The 17,354-nt window shown below is 41.8% G+C and overlaps 1 protein-coding gene across 1 annotated transcript in view; it reads left to right on the top strand.

Moving 5' to 3' along the window:
* Positions 1 to 1,773: 1,773 nt before the first annotated feature.
* The window catches only part of LOC112115848 (syntaxin-binding protein 3), a 47,211-nt gene continuing 31,630 nt past the window's right edge, over positions 1,774 to 17,354 (top strand). Inside the window, exons 1-3 of the mRNA XM_024213045.2 lie at positions 1,774 to 1,855; positions 14,756 to 14,805; positions 16,286 to 16,367. Of these exons, the coding sequence (XP_024068813.1) occupies positions 1,792 to 1,855; positions 14,756 to 14,805; positions 16,286 to 16,367 (196 nt within the window). The 5' untranslated portion in view covers positions 1,774 to 1,791. The remainder of the gene's footprint in view (positions 1,856 to 14,755; positions 14,806 to 16,285; positions 16,368 to 17,354) is intronic.

Here is a 17,354-nt window from a genome sequence, read left to right as displayed (position 1 = left end):
TCTCTGAAGCAGACGACTTCTCAAAAATTGTAGACCAGTGTTATTATTATAGTTTGTGATACATGATTCTTTATTTGTTAAAAGTCTTCCTGTATTTTTCATATTTCACTGTGGCAAAGAATATGCTAGGGTAATCTTCTGTGTAAAAATCTGTAGCAGTTTATCTAATATCACCATGATATCCAGGCACTAACAAAACTACATAAACAGTCTATCTGAAATACTGTATTCTCCACTCTTCATTATTCTTTTTTGTTCAGTTAAAGTATGCATAAATAGTTTTAAATTACATTATTCGTTATGTTCAGGGAAGCAATGTAGAGTCTTAAGGCTGTTTTTATGGGAAAGCAATTGCAAATAGATGAGTCTTACATTTGTGTCTGAAAGTTGGAAACCCATGGTCATTACCATTTTTGATGGAAAGGCATTCCACAGTCATTAGTCACCCTCTTGCTCCTGCAGCAAGTGTAATCCTTGCTACTGACCTTATCCCTTGTCCCTGAAAAATGTAATTGCTGTAATAAATTACAGAGAAAAAGTGCCTGAGATCATCTGGGTTCACCTCACTCAGGGATTTGAAGATCAAGACCAGGATTTTGAATTGAAACTAATTTTGGACAGGGAGTCACTGTAGATTTTGGAGCATTAGATTGCTGTACTCATCTTATGTTAGTAGACAAGCCACTCCATGTTTGATCAGCTAGAGTGTAAACCCTTTACTTTCAATCCCTGGTACAATGCATTGGAATACATCACCATGGCCAGGGCTCTATACAATAGGACTGAATGCATCCCCTGAGCAGTTGGAGCTACTAAGAGGCATTTCTAGCCATTATAGCTATTTGTGTATCCAGAAGAAGCAGAGTCCAGAAGACTCCCCAGGCCATGAACTGACTTGATGATTACACTGAAGACTTCTTCAGGTAAGGAGTGTCAGAGGGGTAGCCGTGTTAGTCTGAATCTGTAAAAAGCAACAGAGGGTCCTGTGGCACCTTTAAGACTAACAGACTTCAGGTGAGGGTGACTTTTGTAGTTATGGCCATTTCTTTTGGGTAACTTCCCACACTTACATAATTGTCTATCTTGCCAAAGATTAGTTTGTCAGCTGCTTCATGCAGGTGCATTTTGTTCTCAGGCAACAGGAAAACTGGATAATAGGATGGTTTGTGTTTGATGCGAAGGGGATGAGAATAGTAGACACCTGGCCTGGCAAAACGTGTGGGTCATGGAGTTTGATGCATGCTTCTCAGCTGCTCCTGTATTGCCGTTAGGTTCTGCAGTAGTATGGTGAGTGAGTGCTACTTGATATTGGGGAGGGCACTGGTGCATGTGGGTCTGTCTGCGAGACTGGGACAGCCCAGGCCTGATCGGATGTGGACCATGATTCTGGTGTTGGTCCGCCAGAGGACGGAGTGTAATGTCCCTCTCCTGTGACACCGGGCACGGTCCCCATGGGTAACGCTCGGTTCCCGTCAGTAAGCCTCTGCTCGGAGCCGTGCCGGGGAGAGTCAGAACCCTCCCACTAACACCCACCCGTCTCCTCCGGCCCGTCTTCTACCCCGCAGCTCCAACCTAGGCCCCACTCCTCTCCCGCCCCGCGGGGCGCCCTCCGGCGGCGCTCGGCTTACGTCACGGCGCAGTGCCAGAGGGGCGTGGCTCCCAGACAAAAGCGAGGCTTAGGCGGGGTCAGAGGGCGGACTTCGAGGTGGGTAGTATGACGTAGATGAAGCGTAAACGGGATGAGGATTGTGTAAAAGTGACGTCAGGGCGGAGGTGGAGTTTAGGGGCAAGATGGCGCCTACTGCGGTGGGGGCCGCGTCCGGGGAGCGGGGTCTCAAGAGCCTGGTGTGGCAGAGTAAGTGCGGGACACCCATGTTCCCTTCCGTCCCTGCGGGCTCCCGCTGCTCGCTCCCTCTCTCTAGGGAAGGGCCCACACGGTCCCGGCGCCGAGATAGCGAGTCCCGGCCCTGGGGCACCAGCACTCGCCTTGCGGCTGCGCCGCGCCTGGCAGACCCAGTGAGGGGAGCCCGGGCTGAGGTCCTGCCCTCACTCCTTTGGGGGCCTTCCTCCGTGTGCCCCCCAGCCCGTGGTGGGTCTCTGCGCTCCTGCAGCCCGAGCCCGCGGCCTGCTGCGTGCCGCCGAGTCAGGGGCTGGTTGCTGCGGGAGTATGGACCTTGCCTCCCTGAACGGGAGACAGCCGCTGAGCCTACCGGGCCTGAGCTGCTGCCTCCGCCTAGTGATTTGGCGGCTGTAGCGCCCTGCTGCGGAGCCGCGCGCTTCTTCGTAAGCGCCAGGAAGGTCCCCGGTCAGTGAAGGCACGGGGCCTGCTGTAAATGTTTTGCGGAAGCGCAGTATAGACTGTGTGATGTTGAAAAATGAGGTTTTGCCCCATGTGGGTCCTGTCTTCACTGGCCTGGGAAATCCTGTTGGTCACCGTCTCATTATAACGGAAGTGCTACAGTTGCTGGGAAGTAGCACTGACTTATTACACTGACAACAGGTCTTTATTCTTAAGTTCTCCTCTATGCTCCAATTTGCACCAGTTTAATTAGTTTAGCCTTTGTCTTGATCGTTATTTTTCATTGGAATATTATAAGGGAATAGCTGTGTTACAAAAACTGCAGCATTGACACTGTTCTAAGCACAGTGTTTTCTAAACTTCCTCCTATGGTCAGTGGCGAAAACAGTTGTCAGGGTGTTGACAGAGCTCACCAAGTGGAGCACCCATTGTAGGAAAAAATTGATAATGACAAATTTTGAAGTTTGTTGGCACTGTGTACTCAAGCTGAACAGTCACCTTCTTCAGTGGCTTTTGAGGGAAGTGGGAGGTTGCCAACTCTGGACAGAGGGCACCCGCTGTCAAATGCAGCAGTTTTTAGAGTATGGAGCCAATGCTTCTGAAAGGGGATTTTCATCATATTTCTATTTTACTGAATATGTTCAAGTAAACGTTCTTCAAGGATTTCTACAACTTGTTTTTTTTTTTTTTTTTTATTCTCAAATGTTAATTACAGACTACTTTGTTTTATTTTTAATTGTTGCTAAATGACCACAAGGAACATATAGTTAGCACTGATGTTTATTATTAGACTGCATATATGAGCAGAAGTGTACTTTTCTTAGCACACTTACTTTTGTCAGAAAATTGCTGTTTAAAACACCACATACTACTTTTTGTATTGATGTAGTGAACATTTTCTTCTGGCAACTTGATACTAGTAACACAACATATTTGGGAAAGTAGAAGTCCAATCAGGAAATTTATAAAAAAAAATGTTAGCAGCTAAAGATTTTGCTGTATATGATAGTACAAATGGATGTGCATTTCAGAAAATGTAAAATAAATGAGGAGGGCAATGCATTTATTACCAATGCTTATTGTCAAATTTGGCAGCACTGGGAGAGTTGCTATCACAGAAGTATGTAGAGTTTGAAAATTGGGTTTGTCATCCAGAACTTGAAAGAGTCACTTGTTTTTTTTCCTCACTGGTGACTGGAAAGTTTTCCTGGAAAATGCAAGGGAATTAAGTCATGTCTACAGAATGTAAACTTTCCTTTGGTGTTGCAAGACGGCAGCAGAGTTTCTAGCCTTTATGGTTGTGAAAGTAACCTTACCTATATATACCCATGTAGTGTGACATTCCTGAATCTTTCTTCAGTGCTCCCTGTAGATTTTTCCAAAGCTGCAAAAAAGTGAGACTACCAAGAGAGACTGAGCACTTCTTTTGCTACTCAGAGGTCTCTGAGTATCAGTGAAAATGGCAACTATCTTCTGTCATTCTGAGCAGCAGCAGAGGCAGGTACTGTTGCTATCCAAGGAGAAGGATTTTCCCCACCCTGAGAAAATGAGGCTGCATATAGTAGATATGCCCCCTTCAATAGCTGAATTTCTGGTGGAAAAGTAAAATATCAGAAATTCTGACTTGTGTGGGAGATGGACAGGGTATTGGAGGACTCCCAAACAAACAGAAAAATAAGGCTTTGAAGCAGTCAGAAGGGCTGTTTCTCCCCCTCCTTCCCATAACAGGCAGGAAGTATTGGAATTGGGTAGTGAGGAAGAGTTCCACCATTTCAGAGACGTGTAATAGTGGGAGCTTCATGTTTATCAGACATGTGCTAGTTACAAGTTAGTATAAAAATGGAGTCCAGGGGCAACACTCTTACCCCTCCTGGAAAAAGTACAACACCCTTTTTCAAGGAAAAGGGGAACCTGGGCTTTTTTAGAGTCCTACAGATAGTTAACTGTCTAGTAAACTCTCCAAAACACATGCCCTCTCCCAACGTACAGTTTTCTCACTGAGGCCTTCTCTACATTACACAATTTTGTTGGCAAAAGTTGCATTTTGCTGACAAAATAGGGGACGTGTACAAACTATAAAGCTACTTTTGGGTGGCAAAACTCTGCTTTTTTGCTGACAAAATAAAACCACCTCAACAAGAGGCATAACGCTTTTTGTGGCATAGTTAAAGCGACAAAGCATCAGTGTAGATGCTGCCTTTCATGTTGACATAACTGGCCTCCCCCGGTATCCCACAATGCCTGCCATGACCGCTCTGCTCCCTGTTTTGAACTCGGCTGCCCTGCAGGCATGTGCCCTTCCCCTTTCAAAGCTCTGGGAAGTTCTGACAGCTGAGAATGCCTTCTGCTCTGGCAGCAAAGAGCAAATCATTAGGGTGGAATCTTCCTGTTCTCCCTTTCACTAGGAACACAGCAGCAGGCAGACTGCTCGTGGAGGGTGGGACTGCTGTGCTGCTTTGACGTTCCTCAGTGTAGAGAGCGCGCTGAGCTGCTGAGGATGCCGCTCCGGTCAGCTGAGGAGGCTCTGGGAGAACTTCGAAGGAATCACAGAACCATAGGCAGGCAGAGCAGGCTGCTGCTGTGGGGGAGGGACAGGGGGAGAGACTGCTGTGCCATGCAGAGGTGGGGGTGATGGTGTCCCCCTGTCTCAGGGTAGCTTTGTCAGGAAGCTGTCTGAACTTAGAGACAGCATGCCAACACAGTTGCTCTCCCCAACACACACACTTCCCCAACACACATTCTGTTTGTCTCTCTTTCTCCCTCTTCCCCCCCCCCCCCAACACTTCCTGTCACACAGTGCTCCCTGGCCCTCACCACCTCAGCTGAAAAGCGACAGACAATCTATGAGGATGCCCATGGAATGATAGAGTTGAGAAACCTGCATCATGTGATGCTCTACCTGCCCCATGAGGCACTGCAAACCCTTCCCAAAGCACCCTGCAGCCAGTTGCATAGTGGGATAGCTACCCACAGTGCACTGCTCTCTGTGTTTATGCAAGAGCTGCTAGTGTGGATGTGCTCTGCTGACACAAGGAGAATAGGGTGGATATGCAACAGTGGTTTAATTAAGGCGGTATAACTTTTGTCGACAAAACTCTGACATAGCCTGAGTCATTTTGATTCTCAATATGTGGGTAAACAAAAAGTGCTATATCTACATTCAGTACATTATATGTACATCTAGCTAAGTTCTTAAAATTATTTGCTGTTTATACAGCAGTGATGCAATTAACATTACAAATTAAGTTAATTTAATGTCATAAATAAATCTTACATAAAAGACCTGGGTCTGAGGAGTTTTTAGTCATATACATGAAACAACAAGTGAGCGTGACTGTGTGTGCCGACAAGGGAAGGAAGGGTGAGGGTTGCAAGAACAACTTTGAGATTTGACTTAAGTTATGTACGCCACTTAATGGTATTGCTGTTTGTTTCTATTTATGTAAGATAAGAATGGCCGTACTGGGTCAGACCAATGGTCCATCTAGCCCAGTATGCTGTCCGACAGTGGTTGGTGCTAGATGTTTCAGAGGGAATGAACAGAATAGGGCAATTTAACAAGTGACCCATCCCTTGTCATCTAGTCCTAGCTTACGGCAGTCTGAGTTTTAGTGATACCAGGAGCATGGGATTGCGTCCCTGAACATCTTGGCTAACGGTTGTTGATGGACTATCCTTCATGAACTTATCTAATTCCCTTTTTAACCCAGTTATACTTTTGGTCTTCATAACATCCCCTGGCAACAAGTTCCATAGATTGACAGTGTGTTGTGCGAAAAAGTACTTCCTTATATTTGTTTGAAACCTGCTACCTACTAATTTCATGGGGGGAGGGGAGGCGGGAAATCTGTTTGTTGTTACGTGAAGGGGCGAAGAACACTTCCCTATTCACTTTCTCCACAACATTCATGACGTTAGACCTCTATTATGTCCCCCCACCTTCCCCTTAGTCATCTCTTTTGTAAACTGAACAGTCCCAGTCTTCTTAATCTCTGCTCATCTGGAAGCTGTTCCATACACACACAATTTTTGTTGCTCTTTTCTGTATGTACCTTTTCCAATTCTCTCTCTCTCTCTCATATATATAAATAAAAAGATGGGGCGACCAGAATTGCATGCAGTATTCAAGGTGTGCGTGCACAATGGCTTTATATAATGACCTGATATTTTTCTCTTACCTATCCCTTTCCTATTGGTTCCTAACGTTAGGTTTCAGAGTGGTAGCCGTGTTAGTCTGTATCAGCAAAAAGAACGAGGAGTACTTGTGGCACCTTAGCAAACATTGTTAGTGTTTTTGACTACTGCTGCACCTATGTTTTCAAAGAATATCTTCAATGACCCCAAGATCTTTCTTGAGTGGTAACAGCTAATTTAGACCCCCATCATTTTGTATATGTAGATGGGATTATGTACTTAATATTTGGATTTCTTATAATCTAATCTTTAGAATTACTTCTCCTTTACTACTTTCCATTCTCTCACATTAAGTTTAATTGATTGGGCCTTTCATTGATATGGGGTTCTAGAAGAAAATGGATTTTTAGGAGGTGTTTGAGTGAAGAAAGTGAAGAGGGATCTGGCATGCTGGTATTAGGTTGTTCTAGGCATAGGGAATAGTATGGATAAAAACCTCAGGATGAGGAGGATATGAAGGGGGTCTGAAGGTGGCATCATTGTCGGAGCAAGAGAGAGCATAATCAGATTAAAGATGTAGGCGGAAATGGAGTTTACACTTCAGTATGATTTTGCATATTGAACTTGTAAAAATGAAGTATGTGAAATGTCTTGTAGAAATAATGCTTCTTTACATATAAGGAGTAGAACTGGGCAGATAACTGACTTTTGGTTCACTTACAGCTGTAAAAAATAAATAAAGAAGAAAAATCAGTTTGGCTTGAACCAAATCTGAAAATTATTATTATTATTTTTTTTTTTTTGAGAAATTGAAAGTGCATTTTGGTGTGAATGAAACAGTTGTTTATATCACTGATACCATTCTGCCAGAGATGTGTGTGGGGGTCCTCTTGATTATTTCACAGACTCAGGCACTAGGAGAGAAACATGTCATAAAAGAACACTTATTTGAACATATATGTGGAGACTGGAAGGAGAAAGAGCAGTTAGGACAAACACACTAGGTGCTGCCTAATTAAAAAAAAAAAAAAATCTAAAAGGGGTTCAGGAAATGGGTGTGGACGTGGGTGCAATACTAGACGTAATTGTGTTTATAATTGGTGCCTAGATACTATGATAGGTGCATTTGAAATGCCTGATATAGATAACTAGAAAGACCGGAAGGCTTTCAGAACAATTCATGGTGAAATACTCAACTGCCTTGGCAAGCTAAGCCAGGGAATTTGGTGAATAATTACAGATCCACGATCAGGGGATGTGACAGCTGGAGTGCCACAGGGGTGATGTTCATGTGATATGTTGATGACTTGGAAGAATTGTTCAGATGTCATGAGTGGGAATGCCAGCTAATACCAATAATAGGTAGATGAGATTTAGGACATGAGCTAACAAGTGGGTTTAACATTTACTTTAAACATTTTGTTTTAGTTTTTGGCCAAGAAACTAAAACAAATATTTCATTGAAAATTGAGATGATAGTAGCAAACATTTGCCAGGAATAAGTTTATTTTTACAATGTGGTCTTTATACAATGCAAGATCTAATTTAAAATTAGATCACTGGGCTGAGCATTCTCAGGAATGAAAATAGAATTATTTCAGATTTCATTGCACTTTAAAAATTCCCATCTGATCTTCTGAAACTGAGATCTAGAAGAATGTATGGTAATAAGTATAGTGTTATAAAAATGAGTGGTCTGATACAACAGTATATTAGTGTGCTAGGTGCTGATCAGGAAAGGTCTCTTTTGCTAATAGCTAACAAACTTAAAACTACCAGTTATGTTTCTGGCAACAAATACAGGGAGAAAATGGATATTGACGCATTAATAGAACAAATCCACAAGGATCACTATGGTTCTGTACAAAAGTCTAAGGAGACCACACCTGGAGTGTTATGCACAACTTTGGATTGTGTAGTATGGGAAGGAAGTTGAATTATTAGAATTGGAAACAACCCATAAGGCAATAGCAAGGAATGATAAAGGGCTTTAGGGGTTATATAAGTAGAGAAGGGGGAGCTTTACTCCTGTACTGCTTACAGATTTCTGTTTTAGTGAAAAGAAGAAAAATAGTTGGGATGGGGACAAATTATACAGCCATGTAATCATGGCAGACATTGAGTTGTTGGATCTAGCAGGCATGGTATATGTACAAACACTAAATGGATGCCCTCTGAGCTGCATGCCCTCCTACCATCCTGAAACTTTACCATGCATTTTGCAGTACTTCTGCAATAATGTGGGTTGAGATGTTGGTTCATGTTTTCAGACAACTCTGATTTTTTTTTCTTTGCTTTTGTGTTTCATTTTGAATAAATGGTCTGACACGCTTCTTAGTGGTTTTAAACATAGTGGATATTTGTGACTGAAATAGAGCTTTTGGAAATAGAGAACAGAATAGTTTAGTCATACTTCTTTATTTAGCGTTTATAAAGTGGTGGCACCTAAAGGCAACTACCAGACTGGATCCCGTTGTGCTATGTAAGCCTGAATTTGCCAGAGTGCCAGTTAGATTTTTAAAGCTAAGTACTAACAAACTGCATTTGCCAGTATCTAATAGAATCCAGTAGGCTGACCCCCTATTTATTGAGTCCAGAGACTGTTAGCTTACTAGTTCAAATACTGGCTTCTTAAGTCAACTTTTAACTTGAACAGTATTTTTCAAATCAGGACACTGCCAACCAACAATTTATTTATTCAGCCAGAACAACATTAATATATAATCAAAGTTAACCATTCAAATGTAGATACAACCACAGAGTGGTTTCCGACCATGTCGTGGAACTGCGGATATGATCTTCACAGCACGGCAGCTGCAAGAAAAGTGTCGGGAGCAAAACCGACCACTGTACATGGCTTTTATTGATTTAACTAAAGCCTTTGATTCAATGAATAACCGTGCTCTCTGGACTGTACTTTCTAAGATTGGATGACCTGATAAATAATCAATGTCCTAAAATTGCTTTGTGAAAACATGAAAGCGACTGTTTTGAGCAGCACTGGCTCCCAGAGTGAACCTTTCAAAGTACAAACAGGAGTCAAACAGGGCTGTATCATCGCTCCAACCATGTTTGCGATTTTTATTGCCGTCATTCTTTACCTAATTGCTGGGAAGTTTACAGCTGGCGTTGAAATCACTTACAGAATGGATGGAAAGCTGTTCAGGCTTAGCAGGCTGAAAGCCAAGAGTAAGATTTCCACGTCTATTGTGGAACTTCAGTATGCTGATGGCAATGCAATCTTTGCCCACTCTGAGAAAGATCTTCAAACTATCTTGAATGTGTTTGCCGATGCTTACGCATGTCTTGGTTTCACTCTTAATATCAAGAAGACTAAAGTGCTCTATCATCCCCCTCCAAACGAGGTATTACGTACTCCATCTATCAAAATCAATGGAGTGGCACTGGAGAATGTCGATCGTTTCCTCTACTTTGGAAGTCATCTTTCATCCAAGGCAGATATTGATGGAGAAATTCAACATCGCCTGAGCTGTGCCAGTGTAGCTTTTTCTCGTTTACGGCACAGGGTTTTTGAAGATCACGACATTCAAACAGATTTCAGAGTAGTAGCCATGTTAGTCTGTATCTGCAAAAAGAAAAGGAGTGCTTGTGGCACCTTAGAGACTAACAAATTTATTTGAGCATAAGCTTTCGTGGGCTACAGCCCACTTCATCAGATACATAGAGTGGAAGATATATATATACACACACACACACACACACAACATGAAAAGGTGGAAGTTTCCATACCAATTCTAAGAGGCTAATTAATTAAGATGAGCTATTATCAGCAGGAGAAAAAAAACTTTTGTAGTGATAATCAAGATGGCCCAATTCAGACAGTTGAAAAAAGGTGTGAGGATACTTAACATGGGAAAATAGATTCAATTTGTGTAATGACATTTGAACAGACACCAAGCTTCTTGTTTATCAAGCTGTTATTCTCCCAGCACTGTTGTATGGGTCTGAAACTTGGACAACCTACAGACACCACTTGAAAGTCCTTGAGAGGCACCATCAACGCTGCCTTCGTAAGCTTCTAAAATCAAATGGGAAGACAAGTGCCACCAGTATTAGTGTTTTGGAAGAGGCTAACACCACTAGTATTGAGGCAATGATCTATCAGCAATTCCGATGGACTGGTAACGTCCGGATGCCAGAATATCCCCTCCCAAAACAGGACCTGTTCTCTCAGATGAAAGAAGGGTACTGTAACATAAGTGGACAAAGGAGAAAGGGGTAAACAGTGAGGTGGCAAAATTTGCAGACGATACTAACTGCTCAAGATAGTTAAGACCAAAGCAGACTGAAGAACTTCAAAAAGATCTCACAAAACTAAGTAGGATTTGAGCAACAAAATGGCAAATGACATTTTAATGTGGATACATGTAAAATAATGCACATTGGAAAAAATAACCGCAACTGTACGTACAATATGATGGGGGCTAATTTAGCTACAACTAATCAGGAAAGAGATCTATGAGTCATCCTGTATAGTTCTCTGAAGACGTCCATGTAGTGTGCAGCGGCAGTCAAAAAGGTAAACAGGATGTTAGGAATCATTAAAAAAAGGATAGAGAATAAGATGGAGAATATCTTATTGCCCTTATATAAATCTGTGGTGCACCCACATCTTGAATACTGCGTGCAGATGTGGTCTCCTCATCTCAAAAAAGATATACTGGCATTAGAAAAGGTTCAGAGAAGGGCAACTAAAATGATTAGGGGTTTGGAATGGGTCCCATATGAGGAGAGATTAAAGAAACTAGGACTTTTCAGCTTGGAAAAGAGGAGACTAAGGGGGGATATGATAGGTATATAAAATCATGAGGGGTGAGGAGAAAGTGAATAAGGAAAAGTTATTTACTTGTTCCCATAATATAAGAACTAGGGGCCACCAAATGAAATTAATGGGCAGCAGGTTTAAAACAAATAAATAAAAGGAAGCTCTTCACACAGCGCACAGTCAACCTCTGGAACTCCTTGCCTGAGGAGGTTGTGAAGGCTAGGACTATAACAGGGTTTAAAAGAGAACTGGATAAATTCATGGAGGTTAAGTCTATTAATGGCTATTAGCCAGGATGGGTAAGGAATGGTGTCCCTAGCCTCTGTTTGTCAGAGGGTGGAGATGGATGGCAGGAGAGAGATCACTTGATCATTACCTGTTAGGTTCACTCCTTCTGGGGCACCTGGCATTGGCTACTGTCAGCAGACAGGATACTGGGCTGGATGGACCTTTGGTCTGACCCAGTATGTCTGTTTTTATGTTCTTATGACAACTGAAGCGTTATAAGGACTTGCTTAAGGACAGTCTAAAAAAGTGCAATATTGACATTGATACTTGGGAGACACTTGCCCAGGATCGCTTAAAATGGAGTGAAGTCCTACGTGATGGTCCCCTGCATTTTGAACTTGCTGTCCGACAAGCCGAAGAGGACAAGAGGCGCAGGAGGAAGGAGAGACTGGCTTCCAGTCATGGTCAACAGCCTCCTGCTGAGCCTGAAAACATCTGCTCTCATTGTAAGAGAACTTGTGGTTCAAGGATTGGCCTTATTAGCCACCTGAGGACCCATAACTCCCATGGAAGATGATCATACTCGGTAACGAGTGATCGCCCATCATCATCATCACAGTTGTGCAAGCAGTTATCATAGACTAGAGTTGAGGCTCAGCAGTTATATCAAAGAACAGTGGAAATTACTAAGATTTATTATTAGATTTACTTAGGCACTAATGTATTGAGAATGGATTATCATAACACAATTATCACACTTCCAGGGAGGCACTTTTTTTAAGGCACTTTGAAGAGTGTAGTTAGTACAGTTTGAATGGATTGGTCTCAAAAGGACAAATTTAGAATATTAAAAGCAGTTGCTTAAAACAATTTTTTCAGGCCAATTTGCTTGGATGAATAAAGGAGTTAAAATATGGTTTACTTGAGGTCTCACTAGAGAGTGTAGACTCAGCAAGATAACCTAGTTATTTGTATTTCTCCTTCTATTCTGTAATATAATCTTTGAATACTTCTTATTCTCTTAACTTTGGGATGGGGGAGAGTCCTTTCCACACGGTTGGTCCTGGTGTCTGTCATGCTTAGGATTCTTCAGCTTGTTGGGTTCAGTCAGTTCTCAAGAGCATGTGGTGACTTCAGTTTATATAGCCTAGTTTCAGGACTTGTAGGAATGGGCCGCCCTCTTATTCCTATTGGACACATACCAAGTGAGTGCTTAGATTTTAGCTCTTTGTTTGTGTTGCTTCCATCAGTAGATCAGGGGTCTCAAACATGTGGCTCGCAGGCCGGCGGAGTTATTTCCTGTGGCCATCAAGCTCCTCTCACCTGCTGCCCCCCCAGCGTGCCGCATTCCCACTCCTCTGCCTACCTCCAGGTGCTTCCCGCTGCCAAACAGCTGTTTGGCAGTGCTTAGCGCTTTCCAGGAGGGAGGGGGAGGAGGGGGAGCTGCACGCTATGGGGAGGAGGTGGCGGGACAGGGGTGGGGATTTGGGGAAGGGGTTGGAATAGGGACAGGGAGGGGGCGGAGTTGGGGTGGGGACTTTGGGGAAGGGGTTGGAATGGGGGTGGGGAAGGGGTGGGAAGATGTGGGGTAGGGACGGGGCCTCATGGGAGAGGTGGAGTCAGAGTGGGGCCGGAGGTAGAAGGGTGGGCTTTCATATCTTTATATGAACAGGTGTCAGTGATGTGGCACTCGGCCAATATACTAGTCCTCATGTGGCCCTCATGGTGATTTGAGTTTGAGATCCCTGCAATAGATGGTGATGGTATATAACAAATTTCTTTAATCCTTTCCTTATCAGAGGTTTTTTAAGTTTGATTTGTTTCAAGGATTGTATTTCATTATTAGCCCCTGCTATCAACTGAGATCCTCCCCTTTAAGCAACTTCTCTTAATATCCTAAGTTATACCCTGGTTTATATTTTTTGATATTTTTTTCCTTGTGCTAGACAATTCCTATTACTTCTAGAGTGCAACAGTTATTTACAATGAAAACAACAAAATCCTTAATATTTTAAATTTGGAGGACATACTCCATACACTCTGATTGTACATGAGCAGTTTGTTATGTTGGGCTTGCCATAGAACAAGACATTTTCCACATATAGAAGGATGTAGATCTGACTCACAAGGCAAACAAATGGGCAGCTTCTGATATGGGGTGAAAGATTATTTACAGTATATTTGTATTTTTTGTAACTCAATGTATAGTTTGGTGTGAACATTTTGCTTGGATTTCTTGGTGTAACAGTTATTTTGTTCAATTTGACCTTCAGTCTTACAGCAACATTTCTAATTTGCTTAACTTGCATCTTCCCCAACCATTTCTTTATCCACTCATAATGTGTAATGGGTCACTTTGCATAAGAAAGCAGTGTGTCACCCTTACATGGTAGGTAACTTAGAGTTCTTTTTAGGTAGGGTGAGAGGGAGAGAGAGGTTTTATCCATATGCAAATTGAGAGATTCTTGCCTAGATATAACAATATTCTCATTTAATCATTTTAATTAGAATTCCTGACTTTGCCTGTGGGTCCTTAGACAAAGTGTCTCGCATGATGTGAACCATTTTCTTCTTGTCTTCCTAGGTGGATCTTATTTTGGGATAAACAGTGGTGGATAACTTTTCCAATTTTTAAGGGCCAGAAGGAATCGGTCGTTATTAATCAATCAAGGCATATTTGTTCTGTATATCCCTTGCAGCTAGTAGGCTCTGTACAAACATAACAAATGACAGTTGCTCCTCAGAGATCACAATATAAAAGGAATCATACTTCCAAGCATTTGCTTTTTTCTTTTCTAAAACAATGGGTATTTGTCATAGGTTACTCTTGGGATGGTAGAGTAAAGCAAAAATGCCTAGCTATGTATTTAAAAGTATGCAATATGTTTTTGCATACTTTTGTTCGTATATATACGTCTGATCCTGCACGTACCTAAGAGTTAGCTTAACATTGTGCTCATGAAGAGTCTTGTTGAATTCAGTAGGAACTGTTCTCCAACATAAAGTTATGAATGTGACTAAATGTTCGCAGGATCAGGATAATCATTTGGACTGATTATATGGATCTGTAAATATTGAAACTAGTTCAAGTGAAAACTACAGCTTCAAGTTTTGCACTACTTTTTGTAAAATAGAGCAAAGGACTAGTTGCAAAAATGATACTTCTGGAGACTCACCTAGCAAAATATTACATCTTGTGCTTTTTGACATCTCCATAAACGTAACTGTTACTGAATAAGTAGTTATGGTGTTTGTTCTTGTGTGTCTTTAAACTGACACGTTGTGTTTTTTTTCTTTTTTTTTAACAGAGCTAAAATTATCAGTATTTGATGATTGTAGGAAGGAAGAAGAATGGAAGGTATAGTTCATTTTGCTTTTTGTAACACTTTAGAATTACTAAAAGCAATAGTCTGTTTCATTAAGTACGCTAACTCTGTTTCTTTGCTTGCCTGAGATTTCTTCACAGCACTTTCATTAAATGACCTGTAGTAGATGGACAAATGGATTTGTCTTCTGGTTTCCTAGTGATGTAGAAAGAAGACCTGAAAGGTGATTCTGTTGGTTTTTAAACTTTAGAAATTCAGGTCTTGTTTTACCCTATTTTCCTGAAAGAGACAACAGCCTCACTCATTTCTCTGTAATTTTCCATTGATTGATTTCCACCGGTGGGAATGCTGTGTTGGCCTTATATGGTATACTTATGCTGCAGTTAAAAACCTGCAGGTGGCCTGTGCCAGCTGACTTGGGCTCAGGGTAAGGGGATGTTTAATTGCGATGCAGAAGTTCGGACTTGGACTGCAGCCCGAGCTCTGAGACCTTCCCACCTTGCACGGTCCTAGAGCCTGGGCTCCTGCCTGAGCCCGAACATCTACACCACAATTAAACAACTCCTTAGCCCAAGCCCTATGAGTCTAAGTCAGCTGGCACAAGCCAGACACTGTTTTTAATTGCAGTGTAGACATATACACAACAGACTTAAAGGGTATCTGTTTTGAGCAGGCTTAGACAATATGGTGCTTTATTTAGAATTTGGGTTTTTTTTAAATCAGAAAAACATCAGGGTTGTTACACAGACAATAAAAATACTCCCATTGTGGTGATGCAGCTGTTCTTGCCATGAACAAAAAGATCTGTAGAATAAAATTTACCCAGGGAGATCAGGAGAGGAAGCTTAAAATAATTCAGGATAAACTGATTTGAAGAGGAAGGTTTTACACTAAACCAAATATAATGAAGACAGCCACTGCAGGATTCAAGGAGATCTTCTGACATAGCAAATTCTGCAAATAGCTCTCTGAGCCACAAAGTTCTCAGCCCAAGCAAGATGGAAGTTTGGAATGTTGAGTAAGGCCAGCCAGGCTGATCTCAATTGTCATGGAAGACCTAGGATGAAAAATGGTTAGAGCAGGGGTCGGCAACCTTTCAGAAGTGGTGTGTTGAGTCTTCATTTAATCACTCTAATTTAAGGTTTCACGTGCCAATAATACATTTTAACGTTTTTAGAAATTCTCTTTTTATAAGTCTATAATATATAACTAACCTATTGTTGTATGTAAAGTAAATAAGGTTTTAAAAATGTTATATATAACATATAAAAATAAAATTTTCCTTTGCAAAATCCATGTTACTTGTAACCCCTTAAAATAAAAATAGCAACCTTGCAGTAATAAAGTGAGCGACTGGGGAAAATAAATTGGTAAGAAAATAATTTCAGTTTCAAGCTTCCACAGCTGCTTATCAAAGAGAATTAAGAACATGAAATATACCTTGTCTTACAGTAATTGTAGCTGATTCTGAATTATTTGCCTAAATGCTGCTTCATTTGTTTTTATATTTAGTTAATTATTTTAGACGACTTTACCACTAAACTACTGTCGTCATGTGGCAAAATGACTGATTTACTGGCAGAAGGCATCACTGGTAAGTGTAAAATAGTTGTTAAAGGTGCTTTTTTTTTTTTTTTTTTTTTTTTTTTTTTTTTTTTTTTTTTTTTTTAATCTGGGGCAGATAAAAATGTTGGGCTAATAAATAAGGCTATGTTTTAGTTACGGTATTTAGTAAAAGTGACGGACAGGTCACGGACAGTAAACAAATTCACTGTGCTAATAAGCGATGGTAACATAAACACCACCCTATACCGGAAACCTACTGACCGCTATACTCTATACTTACCTACATGCCTCCAGCTTTCATCCAGACCACATCACACGATCCATTGTCTACACTCTACAGCCAAGCTCTAAGATACATCCACATTTGCTCCGATCCCTCAGACAGAGACAAACACCTACAGGATTTCTATCAAGCATTCTTAAAACTACAATACCCACCTGCTGAAGTGAAGAAACAGATTGACAGAGCCAGAAGGGTACCCAGAAGTCACCTATTCCAAGACCAGCCCAATAAAGAAAGTAACAGAACGCCACTAGCCGTCACCTACAGCCCCCAACTAAAACCTCTCCAGTGCATCATCAAGGATCTACAATCTATCCTGACAGACCTTGGGGGACAGGTCGGTCCTCGCTTACAGACAGCCCCCCAACCTGAAGTAAATACTCACCAGCAACCACACAACAAAACACCAACCCAGGAACCAAACCCTGTAACAAACCCCGGTGCCAACTCTGTCCACATATCTATTCAAGGGACACCATCATAGGACCTAGCCACACCATCAGGGGCTCGTTCACCTGCACATTTACCAATGTGATATATGCCATCATGTGCCAGCAATGCCCCTCTGCCATGTACATTGGCCAAATGGGACAGTCTCTATGCAAAAGAATAAATGGACACAAATCTGACATCAGGAATCATAACATTCAAAAACCAGTAGGAGAACACTTCAGTCTCTCTGATCACTTAATAACAGACCTAAAAGTGGCAATTCTTCAACAAAAAAACTTC

This window comes from Terrapene carolina, unplaced genomic scaffold, assembly GCF_002925995.2.
Source record: "Terrapene carolina triunguis isolate 2854851 unplaced genomic scaffold, T_m_triunguis-2.0 Scaffold210, whole genome shotgun sequence".
In the NCBI taxonomy this organism is placed as follows: domain Eukaryota; kingdom Metazoa; phylum Chordata; order Testudines; family Emydidae; genus Terrapene; species Terrapene triunguis.
This window is presented reverse-complemented; position numbering and strand designations above follow the sequence as displayed.